Source organism: Gouania willdenowi, chromosome 13 (assembly GCF_900634775.1).
Source record: "Gouania willdenowi chromosome 13, fGouWil2.1, whole genome shotgun sequence".
NCBI lineage: Eukaryota > Metazoa > Chordata > Actinopteri > Blenniiformes > Gobiesocidae > Gouania > Gouania willdenowi.
The window spans coordinates 18,293,095-18,319,747 of NC_041056.1; the positions used below are offsets into that span (position 1 = coordinate 18,293,095).

General features: G+C 36.5%; 1 protein-coding gene across 3 annotated transcripts; it reads right to left on the reverse strand.

The window, feature by feature from the left end:
- Positions 1-2,077: 2,077 nt before the first annotated feature.
- Positions 2,078-24,151, reverse strand: LOC114474509 (BICD family-like cargo adapter 1). Of its 3 annotated transcripts, none has more exons than XM_028464887.1 (11): positions 24,134-24,151; positions 23,655-23,916; positions 20,650-20,865; positions 13,873-13,992; positions 12,525-12,671; positions 11,334-11,501; positions 6,907-7,071; positions 5,707-5,784; positions 4,582-4,694; positions 4,300-4,420; positions 2,078-3,059 (listed from the first exon to the last, which is right to left on the reverse strand). In XM_028464887.1, the coding sequence occupies exons 2-11, from the start codon at positions 23,898-23,900 to the stop codon at positions 2,847-2,849; spliced, it is 1,587 nt and encodes a 528-aa protein (XP_028320688.1). In that variant the 5' UTR covers positions 23,901-23,916; positions 24,134-24,151; the 3' UTR covers positions 2,078-2,846. The 3 variants fall into 3 exon arrangements, with proteins under 3 accessions (XP_028320688.1, XP_028320689.1, XP_028320687.1); XM_028464888.1 differs by lacking the exon at positions 24,134-24,151 and adding an exon at positions 24,012-24,029; XM_028464886.1 differs by lacking the exon at positions 24,134-24,151 and having other exon boundaries at positions 23,655-24,078.
- Positions 24,152-26,653: the final 2,502 nt, after the last annotated feature.

A 26,653-nucleotide genomic window follows, 5' to 3' on the forward strand; every position in this document is an offset into this window, starting at 1 on the left:
TATGTGACTGTTTTGTTGTGTTTTTAAAAGTTAATTTTAAAAAAACTGATAAAAAACACATTGACAATCAAAAACCAAACACAAAATAATATAAAAATCTAAATAAATCGAAATTCACTAAAAACATAATTTTTTTTATTTATTTTTAAATAGCAGGGTTTCAACTTTTTAAATGGTACACGAACTGCCGTAAAACAGGCCGACTGGACGGAGACGCGTTTCGCGCATGCGTTGAAAGGATCCAGTCCCGTGAAAGATTGGGCACTGACACCGTAAAGGCTTGGGCACTGACAGCTACGACCAAAGACATATTATACGTAGACGCTGCATCGAGTGTGGAGGGACGTACCTAGAGTGCCGCCATCTTGGAACAGTGCTGTTGTGCTCACACAATTAAAGTTGTCATTAATCGCTCAATTTTCACGGGGCACTTAATAGTGTTCTATGAGGATTTTTTATGTTCTTGTTCCTTGAATATTTCAGTTCTTTGGCAATAATAATAATAATAATAATAATAATAATAGCAATAAAAACATAATGAAATAAGAATCTAGTAACTATAATACAATAATAAAAACAATAATATAATGAAAATGATAATGATTGCAATAGCAATAATAATAGTAATATTTCAATGGAAATACCAGTAATTATAATACAAAATAAATAATAATAATAATAATAATAATGATAATAATATATGAGAATATGATGATTATAAGAATAGCAATAACAATAATACAGTAGTAGTACAATTATACAATGACAACCTGAGCACATCTGAACGTTTTCTGGGTTCATTTTGTTCTATTTACGTCTATCTATCTATATATCTATCTATCATGTCTGACGTTTGTTACAAACAAACCCCGTAAAAATTGCTTTTGAACTGAGCGATTTATGACAACTTTAATTGTGTAAGCACATCATTCCTCTATAGATGTAATGCACTGTAGGAGCGATTGGTACCGTTCCAAGATGGCTGCCCTGTAGGCACGCTGCTCCAGTAGGAGGCATCGGTCGATGCGGCGTTTACGTGTATAATGGTCTATGGATACGGATCTCACTAAATAACACTGACGACGACGGACCGGAAGACACATCACATATGAAAATTTGCTGATACTGGTCTGTGTTTTGTTTTATTTTGATTAAATTAAGTTAAATGATGAATTTACTTTTTGAGACATGAATACCATAACACTCATTTCTATACTTTCCATGTCATTATATTTAAGATCACTAAATCTTTTTTCACAAATACTTTATTTATTTAAAGCATTTTTTTATGTTTGATTTAAAACAGTGTTCTTTTTTTGGTTTCTCATAAAATATCAATAAATAAAAGAAATCTAAGTGATGATATGGAAAGTATAGCAATAAGTGCAATTTACTCATCTGTGAAATAGTAAATTTGTTAGATTAAATATACCGCTTGAATGAGAATAATTGGGTAGGACACGGGCTGTATTATATATTGCTACCGAATAATTATATTTTTCATATCAATATAAGCTATATTATTTTCTTTGAATTATTATAGCATACATAGTGGGTATTTTTCATGAATATTAGCATTGTCATTAAAATATATATATATATAGACATTTTTATTTTTCTTAAAGGGGAAAAAGTATGAGCATCTGTGAAGCTAAGGTGGACTGGACAATGGGGAACAGCTTAATACAGGAATATCAGCAGGTCAACTACAATGAATGATGTAAAATATTCATGACTGTTTTTCTGACTGCATTATTTCTGCACACCAGGAGGAGGCAGTAGCTCATATTTGAACATACAGTAACTGGCGTGACTTTTTTGGGGGGGGGGAGAACCTAAGTGCTTCACTTTTCGGTCACTTCAATTATACACACATTCTTAGAGAAACAATGTTATACTTTTAAAGATCCTCACCATAGATAATGGATTTCAAATCCCTGAAATACTGGTAGTCTTTTTTTTGTATCCCTGTCGTACTCAACATCTCTCAATAAACATATTTAACATTAGAGTGTTATGTCAGTAATGGTGATATACTGTAGCTTCCATCTTTAGACAGATACACACTGACAAAGAGTGATGTTTCATTTTTTATGAAAATGGCTTGTCAGACCTTTAAACAGCAAAGGCTTTACTAAGCAGAATCTATAATCAACACTGACTGACAGACGTTGCTGTCTGGTTTACATGTTCTCATATGTCACCAGGTCAGCCTTCTTTTTTAATACAAAAAAAAATATATACAACAGCCAAAATACTCTTTAAAACATAACAAAACAAGAAAACAGAGCTTATTGATGACATTGTTTCTCAGCCAGTCAGCATCATTACATGAAAAAGGTTTGACAAAACTTAACAGTAGGAATAGAAAACAAACTTGGTATCAAACATAATAAAAACTAATTTAGAACTTAGTGGCTTTTTATACTTGGACATTGCTAATTTAAATAACTTCATACTCAGCTACAACTATTTATATATATATATATATGTATACATATATATACATATACACATATATATATATACACATATCTACAAATATATTTATATATATGAAGTCTCTGATGCAGAGATGCTCACATTATTGAAAATTAAGGCACAATATTTACAGTCTCAAAAAATCTCCACTGTTTTGTGAAAATATTCCAGTCACAGTTTAGACTTGAAGAAGGCTCAGCCTCTCCATGAAATGTTTCCATAAGTGCCCGTGTGTCTCCACTGAATTAAAAAGGGCCCCTATGTCCCCGTCTCTCACTACAGAAACTGTGTAAGTAGTTCCTCTTTTGACCTACTCCTCCGTTAGTGTGCTTTTCTCTTCATCATCAACGCATTGCTTAAGTCTTTCATTTTCCGTACTGTAACCCTTTGCCTCTTCTCAGCCAGTCCTTCCAGGGCGACTGACTTTTATTCTGATTGGTGTCTGAACTCCAGGAGGACGGTGTCCTGCCGGGTCGGTGAAAAAAGGAGATGCCGTTGGAGGTCAGCTTTTTCTGCGGCTGCTCCGGCTGCTGCTGCTGGTATTTTAGCTGCTGGTTGATGATGATCGTGATGTCATCCTGTTGACACACGAGCAGGAAGTGGAAATGAAAATCAGAGGAACATGGACAGATGATGCTAAATATTCTGTCTGTAGGAGGGGGATTTCATGTGTAGCATTTTTCAAATTGAATAATTTTATTAGGTTTAATATGAAGAACAATCAAATTATTTAATTGTCCTATTTTTCACTCAATATTGTGTCTCAGCCTCATTGTGAAATGAAGATCTTTTGTAAAGTATATGCCAATACTATTGGTCACTGCAGATGTTTTGTTCATAAATTGTTTTTATTAACTTTCCGCTGCTTTAGCTACTCTTACTTTCCATGGTTTTGTCATACAGTCGTCACAAAAAGTAGTACGGTAGTTGCAATAATGGATAATCAAAGCATTAACTAGAATATTTGCATTTCCTGAAGAAAATGCAAGTGAGGATGCAGGTGCTGGCCCGCTTCATTAAACACTGCATTAGCCTAACATTAGCATTAGCATCAATATTAGCCTGACATTAACATTAGCATTAAACCAACATTAACATTAGTATTTTCTAGCATTAGCATCAACCTAGCATCGGCATTAGCCTAGCATCAGCATTAGCCTAGCATTGACATTAACCTCGCATCAGCATTAGCCTAGCATTAGCATTTACCTATCATTACAATTAACCTAGCATCAGCATTAACCTAACATTGAACTAGCATCAGCATTAGCATTAGCCTAACATTAGCATTTACCTATCATTAACATTAACCCAGCATCAGCATTAGCCTAACATTGACCTAACATCAGCATTAGCCTAACATGAGCATTTACCCATCATTAACATTAACCTAGCATTAGCCTAGCATTAACTCTCAGACCGCTAAATATTTTAAAAGTTGAATGGTTGAAATCCAATGAAGAATGGCTGAACAGCTGAATTTCAAAGTTGAAGACGTTAAATCTTAAAACGCTGAATATCCCAATGGTAATGAATGGGGACATTTTTAAACAAAAAAAATTAACCAAAAAACATTTTGTTATCTCAATTGTCAAAATCGGTCAAACGCAGAAGGAGTTGAAACGCACCAAAAGTACGTGATGGAAGAACAAAAAATGGATGCCTCTTCACTAATTATCAGAAATATCAGCTTGTGTCATCATATGTAATATTTCTCCTTTGTTTTTCAAATTAGGTGCACTCAAAGAAGATGATTTTTCATTTTCGGAGGAAAATATTTTACATTTTTTAAATGATTGTCATCTGCAGACGTCTCACCTGCCAGGCCTCCAGCTCCTGTGAAAGCTCAAGTTTGCGTTGAATAGCTTCTAACAGCTGGTTGTTCAGAGACATCATGTCATTTTTACTCCTCACCAGCTCTGCCTCCATCAGGTTTTTCCTGTTAAAACACAGTAAAGTCTCATCAGGATGTTTCAGTCTCACATCATTGCTTATAAAAAGAACTGTGGATTAGAATAAAGCAGTGCAGAACATCCACTTCTTCTTGTTAGAAAACAACCCTTTGAATCGCTAAGCCTGGTTTAATGCGATTCATCTCACTTGGCAATGGCGTCATCTCGATCTCTGATGGCCTGTTGGACGATGTCGGCTTGATCTTTGGCGCTCTGCAGCTTCTGGATTAAGTCAGTGTTTTCCTGCTGCAATTGAGTGTTCTACATGAAAAATATGGATGAAAAAAGGTTAATTTGTTTCTAAAAACAAAAAAACACAAATCCAAAAACAATTCAGCTCGACCTCATTTATAAGTTTTGCAAAAGTTATAAAGAAAATTTGAAATTTAAAGCTGTTGGAGACCATGTATTTTTTCCATCACGTAAATCAATAGTGTGGGCCTTAAAGATCAATAAATCAAAGACGTAAAAGGTTGAAATTGAGGTGCAAAAGTTTGTTTTCATCTCCAAAAGTTCTGTGCATTGCATTGTGGGATATGGAGTCCCGTAGACTAATGCAGAGAAGTGTTTTTACTTCATTCAATTCAAGTGACCCAATTGTTACTTTTCAGTAAACAGTTGCTTTTTTTTGAGCAAATGATCTTTGATTTACTGATCAACATACTGTATCATATTTGTATTATTATTATTGTAAATATCTGTATACAAATTTGTATTATTATTATTAGTATTATCTATCTTACTTTACTTTATTTCTTACTACTATAATGTGTGTATTTAATCCTTATTTTTAACAGTCTTTTACTTAATTATACACATATTTAACATTTATTATTTTATTTGTGATATAAGTGGCTGTAACAAAAGCAATTTCCCCCTGGGATTAATAAAGGAATTCTGATACATTTACAGCATTTTTCCCGAAATAATTTTTCTACCGTCAGGATTTCAAATGCTGATTATGGTCTTCTTCCTTTTTTTCCTGGTTGCTTATAAAGAACAACAGAGTACATCACTGTGCGTGAATCCTTTGAGTGTCTTGTTGTGTGTTTAAACTGATAGGCCTGCTGAGGAATGTGCTTTGGCTTAAATAAAACAGTTTATTTCAAAATAACAGCGAAGCGGTCCCAGTGAATCAACTCTCTCTTAACGTTCACTATTTTTATTATGATGAGTTCAGTAACAAGGTAAAGTTCACCACTGCTGTAACACAATTCAGATAGAATGTATCACTTCAGGCACTGATCTACACGCTTGTTCATCAGTGCGTTACCTGATCTCTCAGCTCATGTGCCGTGCTTGAATTCCCACACCGATCGTCCGTCTCTTCAACAAAACCCAGATTCTGCCCCTGGGACAGAGATGTAAAAAGAGGGATCAGATATCAGCAGGGTATTTGCACAAAAGGGAGTTTCTGTGCTTTGGCCAGTGTGGGCTCTGAGGGAGGAAGAGGCGGGGCCTGGTATTTGGTTACAGCGATGAAAGCAAGCTGCTACTGTGGAAAGTATAAAGATAAACCACACAACTGGACAATTGTATAAGCTGAATACATGCGGGATCTGTTTCACCACCTGCACACAGGACATCCTCAGCCCAGTAGGAGGTCATTGCCTCTATCGGCCAATAGGGGGCACACAGCTTAATTTTATTTATAGGCTTATTATCATATACAAGTTATGTGATTTATTTTATTACATATACAAAATGGCTTTAGTCAAGGTGAGCAAATATGCTAAAAATAGCCGTATTTGATCTTTTTTTAGTAGTTGAAAATAAAATCTATACCATTAATATGATCGACAAAGATGATATGAAGCTATGCAAAGTATTTTATTCCTTCTGCCATCAGGCTTTTAAACCTGGACAGAAGTCTCATGAACTGACAGATTTGTATGTATGTATTTATTTTTTTCCCCCCTGTGGATGCTGAACTACATGGTGGTTAAAAACTGATGAGTATCTCTATTATTTATCATCTTTATTATTGTTTTTGGCTGTTGTTTTAAATGTGTGTATGGCCTGGTTGACTGTAAAAAGTGAAATGCTCTTTGGGATAAATAAAGTTGTCTCAATAAAAAGCTTACAAAAAAAATCTTAGTGGTTTTAACAGTTTTAAGTTGTACTTAATGTACAAATACTGTACTTAAAGTAAAAATGGATTAAAAACAGAACCACCATGAGTTTGTCAATTTTCTGTTTTTGTATTGTTTCTAGGGAAAAAAACAAAACAAAAACCAACAAACAGTCAAACAGCGTCATAAGTAGTTTTTATTAGCAAAGCGATACTCTGTTTATGACTTATGTTTCCATATAAAGCATTGTAGGAAGAGCAGGAACTGAAACTGCATGTGTGCATAAACCACAAGCATAACTCATGGAATAAGACGTCATCACCCAATCTATTACAAGCTCTACACTTGTTCTTGTTTACCGGTTCTTTGCTCATTCACTTGCTGTTTATTGTGTGGCTCACCTGAGTGCCAGATGCCTGAGCCAGAGTTTCAGCAACTGCTTTCAAACGAAGCAGCATGACCTGGACGTCCTCCTGTGGACCCCCACCCTGCAGCCTCCTAGAGGGGTTCACATCTGGGGTCAGTGGGAGGAGAAGCTGGAGGATGGAGCCCATTTCTTGTGTCATCTGAGAAGAAGAGAGAAGGTCATTAATTATCAGGGTTGGGGCCAATTCTAATTGTAATTGATAATTAATTACAATTATGGCGTAGTTATAATTAGAATTGTACCTGAAAAAAACTGTTGCTGTTGTAATTGAATTGAGTTTAGTAATTGGCAAGAAAATTCTATAAAAACTCCATGGCTTACATATATCAGATAGCACTCACTGCTCTAGGCCAGCCTTGTCCCAGTCTACAAAATACATGAGCGACCAACAAGGTCTCCTCCAACCAGGCCAAGAAGGAGCCGGTCTGGGCTGCTATTGTGAGTGCACCCTAAAAGTCACTGAACTCTTGTATTTCTTTATTTTCCCAATTACTCAACTGGAATCCTTGTTTGCTCTACCTCCTAAAGGTGAGTTCATCCCAACAAGTTAATCAGGGTTGGTTGTTGCATTCCATAGGTGTGCATTCCTGGGATGCCATGGTGCATAATACCTTGTAAATCTGCACACCCACACAGGTAGTAGGTATTACAGTTGTTAAAAGAGAAGGATTTTATTAATTTTATTTTACTTTTTTTTTTTTTTTTTATCATGGATTGACTGTTATGAACTATTTTATGAAGATAATTTTACCATTTAAAAAAATAAAAAAATAAATCAAGGGGTATAGCCTGGATTTAAGACTAAAAGTAACCAAGAGATGAGAAACCAATTAGATGACAGATAATTGTTTTAGTGTATTTTACAGCTGATTAAAGACATTTAGTAATTGAGAGCGTAATTGTAATGTACTTTCAGAGGGAAAAAAATAATCAGAATTTGATAACTAATAATAGATTAGATGCTTTACACGGGGAATAAGACAAAACAAGACGACACAAAAAGGCGTTTATGGAAAAGCCATATTTGAACAAATGGGTTTTGAGAAATTATTTGAAGTTTGGTAGTGAGTCCGAGTTTCTAATGGGCGGTGGGAGTGAGTTCCAAAGGGCGGGGGCAGCGATGGCGAAGGCTCAGTCACCCAAGGTCCGGCGGTTTGTGCGAGTGATGGAGTGAAGCGGTTGGTGTCGGCTGAGCGGAGGTGGCGGGTGGGTTGATGTTGTTGCAGGAGCTTTGTGAGGTAGGGCGGGGCCAGGTTATGGAGGGACTTGTAGGTGAGGAGGAGGAGGAGCTTGTATTGAATGCAGTATTGAACGTAATTTTAATTTTAAAAAAAATGCTGCTCAACGTGATCGTAATTGAACATGGATAGTAACTGATGGTATTTGAATTGTAATTGAATATGGATAATTGAAGATGTACAGTAATTGTAACTGAAAAATGTAACTGACCCCAACACTGTTAAAGGTTATTAATCTCTAGTCCAGCTTGAACATCAGAGGCTTTTTAACTGTTTCAAATGGTTTGTTTTGATAAAGGGAAGCCAGTTGTGATATAAACACAAGACTAGAAACTGTTTGTTTTTCTTCTTCTGTTGTTCTTCCATAATACCACACTTTATATACATCATGTCTCCAGGGACATCACATGTACACACAAAGGGAGCTGCAGGCATTTCCTTTTTATCATCTGTAACAACCTAAACCATGCATTTGACCTGGTCCCACTTTTGTCCTGTTTTTCCTTTTTTGTTGTTGTTGCTTTTGAAGGTTGTGCAGTAGTTGTAGTCTTTTGACTTGTTTAAGTCTTTGGGCTGGTGTTTGCATTAATACGAGAGCTGTAAACAAAGGAAATGTCTAACAATGTGGCGATGGCAAGCAGGAAACGTAAGTAGTGACTGATTCATGTGTGCAGGTACAGCGTGCGACACAACAATGATAAAGAAAACGCTGTCAGAGGGAGTGAGTGAGACGGATTACTTTTCTGTTCTCTCCCGAGCATCCCTTAAACATCTCTTCATTGTGCCGACACTGTGGGGATTTTACAGAGCTGATGCACCAAAAACACATTCAGTTATATCCAGAGGTGAAATTATTGGATTACAAGTACTCACGTTACTGTAATTGAGTTGCTTTTATGGGTACTTTTACTTTTTTGGAGTATATTTCTAAATCAGTAGTTTTACTTGTACATTTTAAAATAAGTAAGGTAATTAGTTACATTTCTACACCCAACCATTACTTAGTAAATTGTATTTTTTTCTTCATTTTTCTTCATTTCCATTTCATCGTCTCACATTAAACATGTTTGTGCCATTTCTGATCAAACTTTAGTCACTTTCTATGGTTCAGGTTGTGGTTTCTACCTATTATGCTGTTACCCACATGGCACATTTTTAAAGTTAATACATTTAGCTATACTTTATTGTGAATTGAATTCATCTGTATTATTTTATCTAAAAAATAATTATACATTTTGACAAACCTTTTATTTTATACAGATGTCTTTGTGGAAAATAAATGAAGTTCCAATTGTGCAAGATTCGGTCTCTAAGTTTCTACATGAGATGTTTACTGTATGCAAGGGAACTGTGGCAAGATTTATTACCAAAAATAAACATGGGAAGTGAAAGTAACTTTGAGTACTATTTAGTTGAGCTACTTTGTGCTTGTACTTGAGTATTTTATGTATGACTTACTTGTATTTGAGTACGTTTTTAATCAAGTAACATATCCTACTCAAGTAGAAGTACCATCAGTATTCTTTACGCCTGGTTAAATCACACAAAAAGTCAAAAAGAGTGACTGCACATCTGCTGCAGCCTTTGTCACAGTTTGCAAACAAAGCAGACATGGCATAGTGTGGTTTAAAATAACAATGGCAGTTAACAAATAGAGGCCTAATACATTTATTAGAGTATGTCAAAGCAGCCGGCCGTGTTTTATTTACCGTTTTGCTTCAATCAAAGAGAATCTGGTTATTACAATGACAAACGTGCCTCACTGAACATCCTGTACTTGCTTTGTGTAGCACATACCACCTGACTGAAACCTGTCTCGGTTTTTCTAACATTTGTTAAAATACTTATGGCATCTAAGGAATCCTAAACATTTTCCCACGCTTTGTCACCTTCCCTTGCACGCTGGATCAAAGCTATAAAAATAAAAGGTGATCATCAAAGCAGAGGCGAGGGTGTCACGCTGTTCACGTGACTATTTTTCCAGGACCTAAAGGCACTGACTTAAAGAAAGAACTTTGTTGACTTTTGGTTATGAAAGTTTCTTCCTGTTACTCATGCTGCAGCCATTGTGCTCTTCAGAGCTCCATCCGGTTTCTCATGGCAACTTACCAGGATACTTTTGTCTAAAATATCACCGTTACAAAAGGAAGAAACAACCAGATTAGTAAACTACGCATTACTTAGGCTGAGGGTAGATTTTTTTTAATTTTTTAATGAAGAATGAAACCTCAGACCAAATGATGAATCTCATACTTCTTGGGTGTAAAAAAAAGCCTTTTCTTTCAGCACATTTTGTTACACAGAGTTGTATAGTTAATGTCTGTGTGATCGGTAATAGTCTTAGGCCTTAGTTCACTGTAGCGTGGCAGTCAGTCGTTGATTTTGCCAATGTATAAGCACATGCGTGACCTAGTTTGATTTTGATTTGTTTATTTATTCAAGGGACAATGCATATTAAGAAAAAAAATCTACCTGTGAATACGCTGTTGCTTTATTTAATTAATTAATCTCTTTAATGTGTATTCCTGCCGACATGCTAAGCTCACCGTGCTTCCGTGTCATTGAGTGCTGCTCTCCTGTAGCAGAGGCATGCGCATGCAGACACATGCAGCTTCAGAGCTTTCATTTGTGTCTTTCTTTTCCATTCACACGAATAATTTACACCGCAACTAACATCAGAGCGCTACTGTTTACCTTCCTATTTAGAAGTGAAATGTTGAAGAGTCCGGTCTGAAACGTGGCACAGCGTAGCGTTACGGAAGTTGTGTAATCAAATACACCAGTACGGCGGTATAAAAAATTCATATCATAACAAAAATATCAACCGGTATTTGGTACGAACCGGTATACCGCCCAGCCCTATCTACTATAAGTGTGTGTGTGTGTGTGTGTTGGGTTTTGTGTCTCTTTGTGTTTTGGGTGAAATACTGTTTAAACCCCTAATGATTAAAATATATTAACATCCAGCAAAATGTCTACTCAGTGTTTTAATTGGATTAATACCTTTTACTTTGGATTATTGCTTATCTATTGATATAACAGCCAACATCAACTCAACATAATTATTGCACTTTTATTCAAACCCTGTAACTTGTGCAAGTATATGTGTGATTATATGTGATTGTTGCTTGGCGAGTCAGCATATCCAGAATGTGTCGTTTACCTCTTCTCTGCAGAATCCCAGTGCTTCCGTCTCCAGCTCAGACAGCAGCGACGTGTTTCTGTGGCCGTTGTCCTGCAGAGACACCTCCTCCTGCAGCTCCTCCACTTGGGCCTGCAGCTGCCGTGAACGACACTGCGCTGCCTCCACCTCCTGCCACGCCTCGGCCAGCTGAAACGACCAGCAAGATTGAGCATAATTGACTGCACACCATGTACTAGGTACTTGAGAGAAAGTGGAAAATTAATAAATGAAAACGTTAAAAATATGACGTTTTTATTGTTTATTTTTAGTTATAAAGCAATATAATATATGCAACATCTTTTTTTATTTGTTGCAAGAACAAAGCATGCATAGTTAACCTTATCAGATGTTGAATATTGACATCATTTATGCATTGGACTGTCACCAAGTCAGTTAAATCAAAAATACTGGCAGTACTTGAATGAAGATTAACAAACAGAAACGTAAAAAATATGGGTTTGCTGTAATGTTTACTTTTAGTTAAAAATGGCAATCATAATAATGATGATGAGAATAATCTTGATTAGAACATGAACTGAAAATACAAGGGTCAGTCTTGGTCCCACACCAGAAATGATAAAAACTATAGAAATATATTCACGCAGGAGGCACTGAGTACTGTTTAATTCTACTTATTTAAAATGGCATTCTGTCAAATGTGTGTTATTCATTCATTCCATCATTATGCTCTATAGTTGTTTTTTTTCACAGAATACTAAGCAAAATGTTGACGTTGGACAAAGGGGGTACTTGCATCTAGAAAAAGAGAAAGGGGGTACTTGGGCCAAAAACATTTGAGAATCACTGCCATATGTTACATTAATGATCAACTTTTTAACATCCAGCCATGGGCTTCTTAAAAACTGCCAAAGCAGACGTGTGAAAATACTGGACCATCATTCAGTTTGGGAAAAAATCCTGCCACGCCCGTTTCCTGTTTCCGCACTAACATGAAACTAAACGAACATGAGTGGAATCCAGAAATGCTGGTGAGAAAGATTGTCATTGGTTCAGAATGCTCTTAACAATCCTGCTGACACCCAGCAACCAGGAACGGAGCAGAAAATTCCTTTTGTTACCTCAGCTCTTTTATTCCCTCATCATGTACGAGCTGCACAAAGAGCCCTGATCATTTACTCTGTGTATTTACTTAGAGGAGCTGGTCTATACCTGTTGGCTTTGCTCCTGGCTCAGTTGGTCGTGCTGAGCTAAGCGTGTGTGCAGAGAGGCCAAGTTTGACCTCAGCTCAACGTTTTCCTGACAGACGCCCTGCAAACGCTGCTCCAACACCTGCTCCTTCTGCGTGAGACGCAACACCTGTGGACACCAACACACACCAGTCTCAGAAACACCACCTCCACATCAAATCCTTTGGGCAGATACACATTTAAAGAGTGGGAAATGGTTTAAACATCTATCTTATGTTCACACGTTCCGTTAGTGAAACCTGGAAATGTTTAATACAATAAGAAAATATTGCCTGATTAAAATCATCATCTGTAGGAAGATTAGTTTATTAGTTTAACACACAATAAGGGATTAGGGCTGGGCGATATATCGAGCTTTCTATTTTGGCAATATAAAAAATTACAACATTGCCTATATCGATATATCATTTTTATAGCTTATTTTGTTTTAAAATACTTGTTTTAGGAGTCGCTGCTCTTGCTACTTCTCAGAACAGCATGAAAAGCACAGTTAGATGGATTTCTGAGTGCGTCCTAACCCTAGACAAGCCACACGACATGACTCACTCACACATGCTGTCCCTTATAGAAGAAAAAGCCAAAAGTGTCACATTTTGTGCAGCCGTTAGTTCATAAATGTGCCTGTGTAGCATTTTGAATTAGCAAATGTAACCCTGAATTGTCTTTCTGGTAAAATATTATGGTAAAATTATCACAATTTTTTATCGGATATCGCCATTTTCAGAAAAAATATTGAGATATGAGTTATGGTCCATTATGCCAAGCCCTATAAGAGATTACATAAAATTTAATTAGATACATATACAAAATTATTTTAGGAGAGAAGCCATCAGGCTTATACAAAAGTCCTCACCTTTTTATGAAAGAGAAAAAAAATAAAATAATAATAATCAAGATTTCAGTAAGAACACATTGAATGCATACATACATTCACATATTTTCATCCTCGTGTAAGAATAAATCAAAAATGTACAACAAACAGACATAAACTAACAAATTGGACAAACAAACTATAAAACAGTTGTCAAAAGATACTGTATGATGCAGCTTTCAGGACAACTCAGATAAAGCCTGTTTAATAAATCTTCTTGGAAGCATTTCTCCTATTTTAGTTTTATTTCTTCAAAATAATTAGCTATTATTTGTTTGGTCAAACACAATTTTTGTCCATTTATGATTTAGTGACTTTTTCTGTAGCACTGTTTGACATTCTTAGAGCAAAGCTATTAAAATGTATTGTTCTACACATTTTTACATGGATTTGACTTGGTTTCTAGATTGTTCCGATGTGTGTGGTGCAGCAGCTCTACCTGCTCTCTCATGGCACTGAGCAGCTCTTCATCCTGCTGCCTGACTGGACTGTTTTTCTGCTGAAGCTCCTCTTTTAAAATCCTCATCTCAGCAGACATGGCTTTCTCCACTTCCATTGCCTGTAAACACATACATAAAAACACACAAACACAAAATATTTAATAATCATCACCTCTTGTAAATCTTGCAGGAAAGTTGTGTTTGTGCATTTTCACTGCTACACATGAGGGAGTTTTCAACCAAAGAAAAATTCAAATCTGTTCATAAGAGAAGTGAATTCATACATGGGTGGCAGTAGAGCTAAAAATCCAAAACTGCCCGAGGCTTTAAAACAATGGGAACCACAAATCTAAACCTAAAAACAACCTAATGTAGAGCAAAGGATCTCCTTGGGGCATGGACCTGTGATCTACACAAAAATGAGAAGCAGCAAAGGATTTGTAGACCGAAAATTAAAATGTTTTTTTTTTTTTAACAGGCTGTAAAGCAATATACAGTATGAACAAAAACAAAAACGAAGGACACTCTTATTATGTTATAAAATAGGTTTAAAGACTTATAAAACAAAACTGAAGGTCAATCCATAAAAAGGTAATAACAGAAGAGGAGGAAATCAGATGTTTTGAGTAGTTTAAAATAAAAAAGACAATTTGGCTAAGGAAGAAAAAAAAGACAAAAAAAATCCCATAGAAAGCTTTGGATCTTTCGCTTTCTCTTTCTCTCCCTACCAGGCACAGGATTCATCTTCATTCACAGTTGATACACACTTGATTACAGAAAATGGCAACTTTCCAAGTATTGCTGTTTCTCCACAGTGTCAGTCAACATCTCACATAATCACTGATGTGATACTTCACATACGTACAAACATACATGGATGCAAGCCAAATAAAAGAGCGACAGTTAAATAAGTGGCAGGTTTTTAAAGCTTACACATTCAACATACAGTATAAACACATTAAAGTGACAGACCAGTGAGAAATTATAGTGCTTTGTGGGACATTTTAGTGAAAAGTGAGATAAACTTGGGCAGGATTATATAATAATGCAGCAAAAAAATTGAAATGTTAACTTTGTCAATAAGTTGTGTAAGTTGGTTGTTAAAGGAACAATTTAAATAAAGGAGCCTTTTAATGCATTTTCTCCATTTTAGTGCACTAAACTATAAATCAGCCATTATTAAACTAAAATAGACTTTATAAACAACATTTTTGGTGAGATATGGCAGTCTTAGTCTGTAGTGTAAGAAACTAAAGACAAAATGACTACTTTGAATCTTTAACATTCTGCCATTTGAAAAGAAAATGGCGCCATTTGTGTAATATCAGATGCAACGCAATCTTGTGAATCCATTTTAATTATTATGAAATTCTTCTAACAACTGGCAAACTCCCCCCGCCCCCTCACCCCTTCCTGACCTGGACCCCTGGTTCCCTCTTCTCAGCAATCTGGAAAGCCCTTGTCAGGTCCAATCACCACGAGATAATACAGGATGAAAGGAAAGCCTGTGCAGCAGATGGGGCAAAGGGCAACTTGGTAATGCAAGTGACATCATGGCAGCCTATTAGACAACAATGAGGCAAAGAGTAAACTTGGACGTCATGAAGGGGAAGCATGAGAGTACGTGTCTGCAGGAGTGTGGGAGGAAGCGAAGCAGGCATGAGGGCCTAAATTAGAGCAGTGCGTGTGTGTGTGTGTGTGTGTGATGTCAGCAAAGCCAGTCCTGATGGACAAAAACAAAGCATAGCATGCAGACGCGCTCTCTGATGAGGGGGGGGGGGGGGTTGGGCAGTAACCTGCTGACAATCACCAAACCAAAAAGGACGCTTGATTTGTTGTGCATAAGACGCCTAAGATGATACACCCTCATGTTAACATTCACCCCCTGTGCAAACACTGAGGCGTCTTACAGCTGACGACCCCAGCTACAGCCGAGCCCCTCGGGGAGCGCACAGAAAGGACAGCTTTCCCCTGGGATGAAAGGATGTTTGGACATGAAGAGCAACATCACAGGAGAAAATGAAAGATTGATATCTCTCTGCAACGTTTATTGTCTTGGCCTTTATGTCTGAGAGCGGGTGGGAGCAGAGGTCACAAGGGGCTCATCTCAATAACGGAAATCAGCAGCGAGGGATTTGGGGCAGCTGCCCAATAACGCAGTGTGCGGCACAACAAGTGAAGTGGATAATGTAACGGTCAGAGGCTAACATGCTTTAGAATCAAAACTTGAAAACACACCTGTTGGTTTAAACAGCATTCACGCTGCAGCCTTATGTTTGGTTTATGATAACTTTTTTTAATGGGACAATATGTACTAGAAAAACACTGATGTAAATAGTAAATACATGGGATTGTTGCCAGGGGGTTAATTTCCATCCCCTGTCCCATTCGCAGGTTGGTGTTAACATAAAACAAACATCAGTGATGGACTAAAATACACAGAGCATATTAAAAAGACAGGTAACACACAACAACCATAAAAAAATCTATGTGAAGTTTGAGACAAAGAATAAAAAAAATTTTTTTTAAAAGAACGTGGATGAAAATGAATAAGGTGTGTTAAAATCTACTAAAGAAAATGGCTTTGACTTGTTTTAATCAAAGTCAAAGTTAAAAGTCAAAGTCAGCTTAATTGTCAATTCTACTATATGTACAAGACGTGTAGAAAATTTAAATTACTTTGCTCTCAACCCTCAACATTTACAAACATGAAAAAAAAAAAATGTAGAATATATAAATTATGAAGAGAGATATGTACAGGATGTGATGGATAATCCATGAAATAATATGGGATAAGGTTAAAAAATAAGTAACGACCTGCACTTATAGATGATCCTGATAAATGACTAAACTTAAACGCTACCATAAACCTGGCCGGTAACACCTAGTCTTAATTTTAGGGGTGTCCAGATCCAATATCAATATCGGATAATGGTCCGATATCAGCCTGAAAACAAATATTGCATTTAATTTTCTGTTTTGCTTTTTTTTGCAATTAAATTTTGATTTATTTTATTCAATTGTAGAATACTGTAGATATTATGTTGAAGGTTAAAATTTATGCAACCAATTGGTTAATAATAAATGGGTAATTTTTTGTCATACATACTGTTGCTGACTTTTTTTTTTTTTTTTTAATTAAAAAAGTATGTATGATTCATGCTGATATCGCATCGGATCAATATTGGTATCGGCCGATACGCAAGGCTGCAATATCGGTATCATATCGGAAATGAATAAGTTGTATAGGGACGTCTCTACTTAATTTAAGTTCCCGATCAGTCAATGTTCAGTAGTTTAAACGTTGTCCAACACACTCAAATCTAATAAATGTGTGATCATCCACCACACAGCCATTCTAACTCATTACACACAATGTTAGCAACTCTAACTAAGCCGATACATGTTTTTGGATTGTAGGAAAAGAGAACACGCACCACAGGGTCGGGGAGAACATGCAAACTTCACACAGAAAGAACTAATAAAGCCTCCACCTCTGGGAACCAAACCCAGACTCTTTTACTGTATAATGTCATCTTTCTGTGTCTTATTGTTCCAGACATGTGCTTTAAAAACAAAATGTGCAAAACTCATTTTTCTTTTATTGCTCTGGACACAAAGCCGGATTTCTCTTCTTTGTGACGGCCTGGATATGACATCACTCAGTAATGATTTAACAAACTGAGACATGCGACTCATGAGCTTTTCATTAATGTTTCACTCGCGCCTCCTCGTTGTTTTTCCAGTAGCAGCAGTGACAGCCTGTGAACTGAAGACAAACAAGCTGATCTTACTCAGCACTCTCAGATATGCTAACTTCTTGTTTAAACGTGCGGCAGAGAAGAGTCGCAATCTGGCAAATGTCAATATCGTTGTTGTTTTTTCTACGCTGCTGCTGCTGCTGCTTCCTCCAGAGAGGCAGCAGGATACTGACCCACTGCTAGTTTTCACTCCTTTTCCTCAAAATGGGGCCAATAGCAGCTGGTAAATTCCTCCTGAATACTTTCACTGGCTCTGGTTACTTTGGAGAAATGTAGGACAGATTTCTGCCCTGATCTGCTTACACTCACAATGATAATATCAGATTTCAGCCTCTGTGGCGTGAATCGTGCAAGAGAAGAACACAAATGGAGACACAGTGTAGCCTGTGGTGATAATAAATGTACAGTATTTTCTTTAGCAGGTACATTTGTACTTACTGGAAGCCTCCCAAGGCTTTGTCATGAATAACTCAAAATTCTGTTTAAAATTAATTTTTGTTCCACAAAAACATCAACTTTAGTTTGTTTAGCTACTAACCCAAAAAATATAAATTATCGATAGTCAGGAGTGGACTGGGACCAAAATTCAGCCCTGGCATTTTCTGTCTAGACCAGCCCACTACATTATCAGAGACACCACGTAGTAGCTGTTATTAAGTCAGTGATTCTCAACATGTGGCTTTTTATGTCTTCATTTAAATTATTATCCTTAAAAGGGGGAAATTTTTAACCACTTTTTACCGTTTCTTCTGACCATTTTGCAACTGTATTTGTCCCATTTTCGCTCGTTTTCTAAAAGTTCTGACACTTCAGCTACCTTTTGCCAATAAATATCTCTTTTTTGCCCATTTTTGTCCTTCCTTACATTTTTTGGCCACTTTTCATCCAAATAAGCTAATTTTTGCCTAATAAATACCACTTGTTTCCTTTTTTTCTCTACATTTTGCCTCTTGGTGTTCCACATTTTTGCCCTTTTTTTTTTTTTTTTTACTATTTTTTGCCTCATTTTGCTCATTGAAGTTACCCTTTGCCATTAAATACCACCTGGTTCCTCTTTATTTGTTCATTTTGGCCACTCTTGACTGATTTGGCCCATTTTAGTCACTTTACACTCTTTTCTTGCCACATTTTTGACACTTTTTGACCATTTTTGGCCACCTGTTACCATGTCGGCCTCCACTCACTCTTCAAAAAAAAAAAAACGTAGCGGACCGGCCCACTTCGGGTTGACGGCCCACCAGGATGATGCCCGGTAAGCCAGATGGCCAGTCTACCCCTGACTCTGGTAATGTGATTTATAATTAATCTCTAACCAAAACACAATATGATACAATAACTTACAACACAGGCACATTATTGGTACATTTCTGCCCATGATGATGACGTTAATCTGTTTTCCTGTCAGGGACTTACTGTATAGAGTTACGGTTCACTGTATTTGTTCAAAAAATAACAGCACAGTGAACATATTTCACTTTCCACAAGCTCCGTGTGACTTAAAGAAACTCTCCAGGGTTTTTCCAAAGCTCTGACCTAACCAAAACATCAAAAACAACAACAGTTCTTTCTATTGTTCCTAACGTTTGCTCACACACTCACGATCACTTCCAAGCAGCCATAACTTACCTCAGCAGGCAGCGATGCACCGTTAGCCGACACAACGTCCGGTAAAGAAAAGTTTGACATGGAGCTTCTTCACTGTCCCACTTTATAACCACACAGAGCTCAGAGTCCTGCTGAGTCCGATGCTTAGAAGCCAAATAAAATATTTCCTCCACTCCCTTCTCCAGAAACAGAAACTGTGTTTTTTTCTTTCTTTATCTAAATTGACTTTTTCCTGAACTTTGGGGAGTCAGTTTTCCACACCTAGTCCTTCAGCTTGGCCATGAAGGGGGAGCACGGCACATAGTTGCTGATTGTGCGGACCTTGACTGGTGGGAGGGCTCATTTTTAACTTAACAAACTGATCATTCCTAATCTCAAACCACACACTCGAGTCAGTCTTAACCCAGATGTGTTCTGAATGTGATGCCATGTTTACCTAAACATAGCTGCCTTTCTCAGACTGGAAAACTACCCAAGGTTCTCCAGCTGACTGATCACATTAGCTCCTCCACACTTGCTGATAAGTGGCTGTAAAGTGTCTCACCACCTGAACTCACTTCATGGTACGACCTGTTTCTGAAGGTACAGAATTGAGGATCAAATATAACGGACAGGGTGATAAGAGACAATGTCATTCTGATCATGTAGGTGAATAGGATACCTTAATGTTACCAAAGAAACTGTAACCAATATATTGGAATAGTTAACAAGAGCACTGAGAGTGAAAATGTCCGCCAAGCACCAAATATACTCTTTGCCAGATATTGGCAGTATTCTGGATCAGTAAACCATCATTCACACTTTAAAGGCTTGGAAGAAATGTCTATCTCCATAAATAATGATATAGTAGGACCAAATGTATATATTTCAACAAAACTTAATGAAATGCACAATGCAGATCTGATCCGGATTAAACTTGGTGGGATAATTGAAAAACTAACCCGACATAACCAAGTCAACTCTCATAAGAATCAGTCAAATATGAACCGGAATTTTCTCTGTTTTTTTTTATAACTACTCCAGAATCAGTATATAGATCCAAATCTCCTTAGTTATTATTTATGTAATCCTAGTAAAGGTCAAACACATAAACAGCAGTAAAAATATGACCTCCATGGCAGAGGTAACTAAAATCTTTGACGTCATCGTCATAATCGTGAGTGATTGCCTTCAACTTAGTGTGAGACTCTAATCCAGGTGATTGTGACTCACACTGATATCCTAGTTCAGTGTTGAGATAATGAAGTTTCAGTGTTTAGATTAGGTGACAGTCCTGACTCTGCAGGTGTTTGGTTCCCCGCGGCTCAGAGACATGCGGTGAGTTGCAAACCTCACTTTCAAGATCATGGGATGCAAATTCAAAAATATTGCCCCAGAAACTTTATGACAGCGCTATGACAACTCACTCACCCTATTGAGCTCCTCCTGGAGCCGCTGTACATGCTCGCTGTGCTCCAGCTGGGCTCGAGTCTTGTCCCTCTCAGCCTCACTGAGCGCAGCAGTGAGCTGCTCCACCCGACCACTCAGATCCTTCACATCCCTCTCCAGGTCACACACCTGGTTCTCCCACTGGGACCGACTGCCTTCCAGCTTCAGGCGGAGCTCATGTCTTCCCTGCTCCAACTCCTGAAAAGACACATTTATGGAGTGTCACCAAAAAAAAGTACAGAAAATTATACACTTTTTTTTATTTTGTGTGGACTTAACACACATATTTATGCAGAAAGCTACAGAGACATCACATTAGACACCGTCTCATGCTGCTTTCTTAATGGGAACACACCAGGGGATTCTTTAAACCTCAACATTTAGATTGAATCCAATGATTACCTAATTATCATATTCAAGATCAATGATTGCTTTAAATAATGCATTATTCCAGATGGACATCAAGGGAACAAAATGTAAAGTAAAAGCTCTAATATGAGCTCATTTAAATGAAAAATACTGCTATTGCTCAACAGTTTTTCAGGCAACCAGTAAAACGTACTCACGTACTTGAATTTTATACCATCACTCCTTACACAAGCATAATTCTTGCAAATTCAGGTAAGTAGATTAATGACACATTGCTTTATCTCTCTTTGTAAAGTACTGCGTAACAACACCACCCTGTCACTATGTCCTCTCAGCACTTTAGCCTGATAGCTACACAGGATAAAGCTCAACTGTTGGAGATGTCAACACTTTCTCCCAGAGAGTAATGGAGTCATATATTAGACCCCATCACCTCTCAGGTGTGATACACATAAAGAAAAACACAAATACTGTAAGAGAAGATATATTGTATGTAAATCCCATCCATTGAGTTTTAGTTCTTTAGCCTTAAATGAGACTATATATCTAAATATATTTATTCTGGGACAAACTCAGATTTTTTATATATATATTTTATTATTTTCTAACCATTTTTCAAAGTAGAGGTTGACCGATATGGAATTTTCAAAGACCGATGCAGATATTGATTTTTTTTTTCTTTTTTAAATTCAGCCGATGGCCGATATCTAAAGCCGATTTTAGAAAACAATATACTTATTTTTTAAAGCATATTGATGATAAAGGACAATTGAAACACTTGTATGATACAAATGTATATATTAGAAATTAAAATAAATACACCAATAGAACTCTTAACCTTTATTGAACTTTAAATATACCCGTACACAACCAAGTAAAACAAAAATCTTTATCCTTTTAAGAATATAACAGGATAAGGACATTTGATCAGGCACTGATATATTATATCATTATCCTATTATATCAGCTTTTTATTTGTAAGCCTATTAGCTTTTACCTCTCCCATGTGCATGCTATTATTATTATTATTATTACTTTTTTGTTGCTGTATATTCATAGATCCGAATGGATGTTTTTTATGTTCTTTCTTTTTTCCTTTAATGGCTACTCTAAAGTGCTAAATAAAAAAAATAAAAAAATAAAAATCAGCCAATGGCTGATACTGAAAAAAGTCCATATATTTGCCCGATATATCGGCCGCCCAATATATCGGGCGACCTCTAGTCCAAAGGTCTTGATTGCTGCCAGGAAATGTAGACAAGCTAAAATTCTTGAAAAAGAACATGTTCAAATCTTAAATCTGGGCTGTGTAGACTATTTGTAGTTTGTTGTTTTAAAAAAACTGGTAATGCAAAGTTCAAGCAAAGATAGGAATATTTTTTGAAGGATGACATGATTTGGTTTTATTTTTAGAATGGCATGAATTGTCAGTCTCTGCTTTTGCATTCTATTTTTATTGCACTTAAAATAGAGAAAAAAAAACTAGTCTTTATTATTAATGTTATTATTGTTTATATATATATATATATATATATATATATATATATATAAAAACTTGTGTTGAAAAGCCTATACCCAGAGTACATGTAAAGTATTTTTTTAAACCATTTTTTAAAGTAATTTCCCCCCCTTTCCAAAATTATCGTCTCATTTTGTTATCGTATATCATCTCATCCAGTGAACTTTAAGTTACGTTTAAAGTTTGCTGACAAAGATACGCTAAAACACAGTAATTTTGTATCTTAAAGTTTTTGAGGTCAAATCCAAATTAAAAAAATAAATAAAAGTACCCATAAAAGCAACTCAATTACAGTAACGCAAGTACTTGTAATCAGTTACTTTCACACACATATATATATATATTACTCTTGAGTGTAAAAGGTTATGCCCAGAGTATATGTAATGTAATTTTTCAAACCATTTTTTAAAGTATTTTTTTCCCTTTCCAAAATTATTATCGTAAGCTCTATTGTCTCATCCTGTAAACTTTAAGCTACATTTAAAGTTAGTTGACAAAGATACTCAGAAAAAAAACACAATTGTTCTGTAATTTTACATGTTTTTTTGTTGTCGAATCTAAATTAAAAAAAAGCCTCGAGTTGAAAAGGTTATACCTAGAGTATATGTAATGTAATTTTTATAAAGGATGTTTTTCTTTTCCAAAATTATCGTATCGTATCGTTATCGTGAGTCCTGTACGTATATCGTCTGGTTTTGTGCACTTTAAGTTACGTTTAAAGTTAGTTGACGAAGATGCGCGGAAAAAACGCAATAGTTCTATAATTTAAAGTGTTTGTCTTTTTAGGTCAAATCCACCCAAAAAATAAAATAAATAAACACCTCGAAACTATATTTTATCTCATATGCTAAAAAAAGAAGAAAAAAATCCCAAACAAACAGAACATGAGGCTGAGTGAAATCTAGCTTAATGTTCTGCACCTGAAACACAAGGTGCAGTTGTAACATTGGTTTCCTATGGTTTATTAATAGTACTAAAGAAACGGATTAAAACACATGAAGAGGAAGAGCCGTAGATATAACTGTTATAATTACCCTGAGCGCGGTTAAAAACACATGAAATAAACATATCGGACAGTTTGCAGCAGTGGTTCTCTCACCTCCAGCTTGTGTTCGTAGTCCTCATGCAGTCTGTGGCTCTGTTCCTTCAGCTCTCTGTTCTCCAGCAGCAGTGCATTACCCAGCTGTGCTGCTAGAATCACCTCTTCCTCCTTTTGTTTCAGAGCAGCCAGCAGGTCACCGGGGTCCCTGTAATCCACTATTTCCTCTGCTCCGTACTCAAAGTAAAAGTCCTCCTCCAGATCCACGCTCTTGGACTTGTAACTCCACTCGTCTAATCGATCCATCGCGGGTCCAAGCACACTTAATTTGAAATTTTTAATGAAAATAATATTAATTGAGAAATGAACCTAGATTAAATGTGCTGATAGTGAGTGCATCCTCCCTCCCTATGGCACCTGGGGGTTTTACCGCAGTGTGCAGCAGAGTGCTGACGGTGTGTCAGCAGCAGATGACGGTGTGTGTGTGTGTGTGAGTGTGTGTGTAATGTGTATCCAGTGGGTGTGTCTTCTATAGTCACCTGAGCCACAGAAACTGTTTAGTGAGAACACCTGTGCTGCTACACAAACAAATACATATTTGAAACCCGCCAAAAAAAAACATTTAAAAAAAAAAAAATTTCTTTGATTGAAGTGAAGTTGTTGCTGTATTTAAAATAAATAAATATTAAAAAAAACAAAAAAAAAAACGGTTGCCGTACGGACAACCCCGGGTGCTATTGGTACGGTTACCGAAGTACAAGTACGTAGCGTTTTAGGGTTAGGTTATAACCCAATATCTCAACGATTTTTAGGGTTAGGTTCAGGGTAAAGTTTAGTCTTCCTGAACTGGCCAATGACTGACCTATCACGTGACCTAAACTGGCCAAATAGAGGCGCTGCGTACGGATAGAATTTATGTATATTGATACGGCAACCGTACGGCTAGCCACTGCCAAAACAGAGGCACAAATATGCCTCCATATTTGTTCATTTTTTTAAATGCCTTGGCTATGGATACGTTACACGTATGAATAGACTGCCAGTCATACGCTGCGCCCCTCATTGGCCAGTTTAGATCACGTGATATGTGCACTGTGACTTAAAGTTCAGTCAGTTGTAATTTAGCTCATATTTATGTTTTACCTACCCCGCAAACCCTTTTATTTTAGCTCTATATCTAAACGTATCCCTAACCCTAAAATGTTTATTTTTGTCAGATATGTATTTTTAAAGGTGGAATTTGACATGTTAAATATGTTAAAATGAAAAAATATGGCTATGGCTACATTTAACGTATCTCTAGACACTTTGATTTTTTAAAACTGTGGAAGAAGAAGAAGAAGAAGAAGAAGAAGAAGAAGAAGAAGAAGAAGAAGAAGAAGAAAAAGTGGGCCGCACATTTTAGTTGGAAAAACTAGTAATTTCAACATTTTTTTGCCTAAGTTTTCATTTCCACATATAAAAATTATACACATAAAGTATAACATGTAAGGCACTGACAATATCCAAGCAATAAGTGACAGTTATTATTAATCTCTGCAGGATCTTCACTTTAAAATTCCTACATTTTGTGACCAATTTCTATAAATTAGGGATTCAGATTACTTTCAACAATTTGCATTTGAAAAGACTTCACTCGTGTGATATAATCTCAGGAAAACTGAGTCCCCACAAGAATTTAGGAGTTCAATTACTCCAATGTAATTTACACAATGAAAAATGTATTCTCTGCCCTTTTAATTTTTTCCTACGGGCCAAATTGAATGCTCCAAAGGGCCAGATTTGGCCCCCGGGCCTTAAATTTGACAAGCCTGTATGTTTTTGTGTTTTAAAAAAAACCATCAACACATCTGATAGTGTGTTGTGTAGAGTGGCTTGTTATCAGGCCACTTGCACAGCTGGATTATGATGAGTAACTCTTTAGTTTTAAGGTTTTGGTAAAGCAGGAGATATGCCCCACAGACTTAACGTATTCACTCATTTAAAGTAGACATGCTTATTATTGTGACAGTGGTTTTAAAACTGGACATTCCTGTGTACATGAACAGAATTTAAAGACCTGCAATGAATTACAAGCTGAAAATTGTCTGCAAATATAAACCTGTGTTCTACCCAACTTTTCAAAATAAAAGTGAATAATGCAATTAGTTACAAGTTTAAACTACAAAATCTAAATATTTTGTTAAAAATCAAAAGGTATTGTTAAGATATATCATTTATATAAATAAGAAAAAAACAATTCAGTGGAATAATATGGGGTTAATAGATTTTGTTATAATTTATTGTGTTTTCATAGCCAACGTTTAAAAGGACAAAGCAAAAATAATCATAAAAATGTAAAACAAATGCTCACTTTTATAACTTAATGCATGCAAATGTTTTTTTTTTTTAACTGTCAAATTACAGCAGTACTTTTAATACATTTAAACATAAAGATTGAACTCACTGTATTTTCCTCTTGGACATGTTTCTTATTTTTTTAAAGTTTTCTGTGTTTTCATTAAATTCTGAGTTGATTTGATTTGAACCTGACAGCTGGTACACTGTTACAGTGAACGAGTCACCTCCTTTTCTTTTATGCAGGGAGTGTGTATTAATTAAACAAGGGTTTTTGACTGTCAAAGAGGGCCAGTGTCTGCCTGTATTGTCCACACCCCTCACACGGGTCAAAGGATGGCCTCCACATGGTTTCTTCAGAGTCGGGGGAATGGCAGACGAGGCATCCTGACGCATGGCGAAGCTTTTGTAGTCCAGGAGGCCCCAGCTTCTCTACATATGGTATCAGAGTCCAAGCGAATGTACGCACCTGGTACGCCACAGAGCTTCTGTCCCCATTGTTCCTGCTCAGTTTTATGGGCTGTTGATACGCTGCAAGTGTGACGAGCTGCCTCACACAATGAGATCAAGTGTGCTCAAACAAAGCTAATAAATAACTTGTATTCAAGCATCAGCGTGTGTACAGTCAGCCATGAAAGGGTGGAGGTGGGGAAGGCTGATTCCTTGTTAAAAGGTCTTTCCTACAAAAAATATGTAAAGAATTCATTCAATGATAGCTTGAA

Excerpts from the sequence above, each read along its gene's own strand:
- LOC114474509 (XM_028464887.1), bottom strand. The coding sequence starts at position 23,900 with ATGGATCGATTAGACGAGTGGAGTTACAAGTCCAAGAGCGTGGATCTG. Across the intron at positions 12,672-13,872 it reads TCAGTGCCATGAGAGAGCAG|GTGTTGCGTCTCACGCAGAA; the intron begins GTAGAGCTGCTG and ends TGGTGTCCACAG. Across the intron at positions 4,421-4,581 it reads CGAGATGACGCCATTGCCAA|GAAAAACCTGATGGAGGCAG; the intron begins GTGAGATGAATC and ends GTGTTTTAACAG.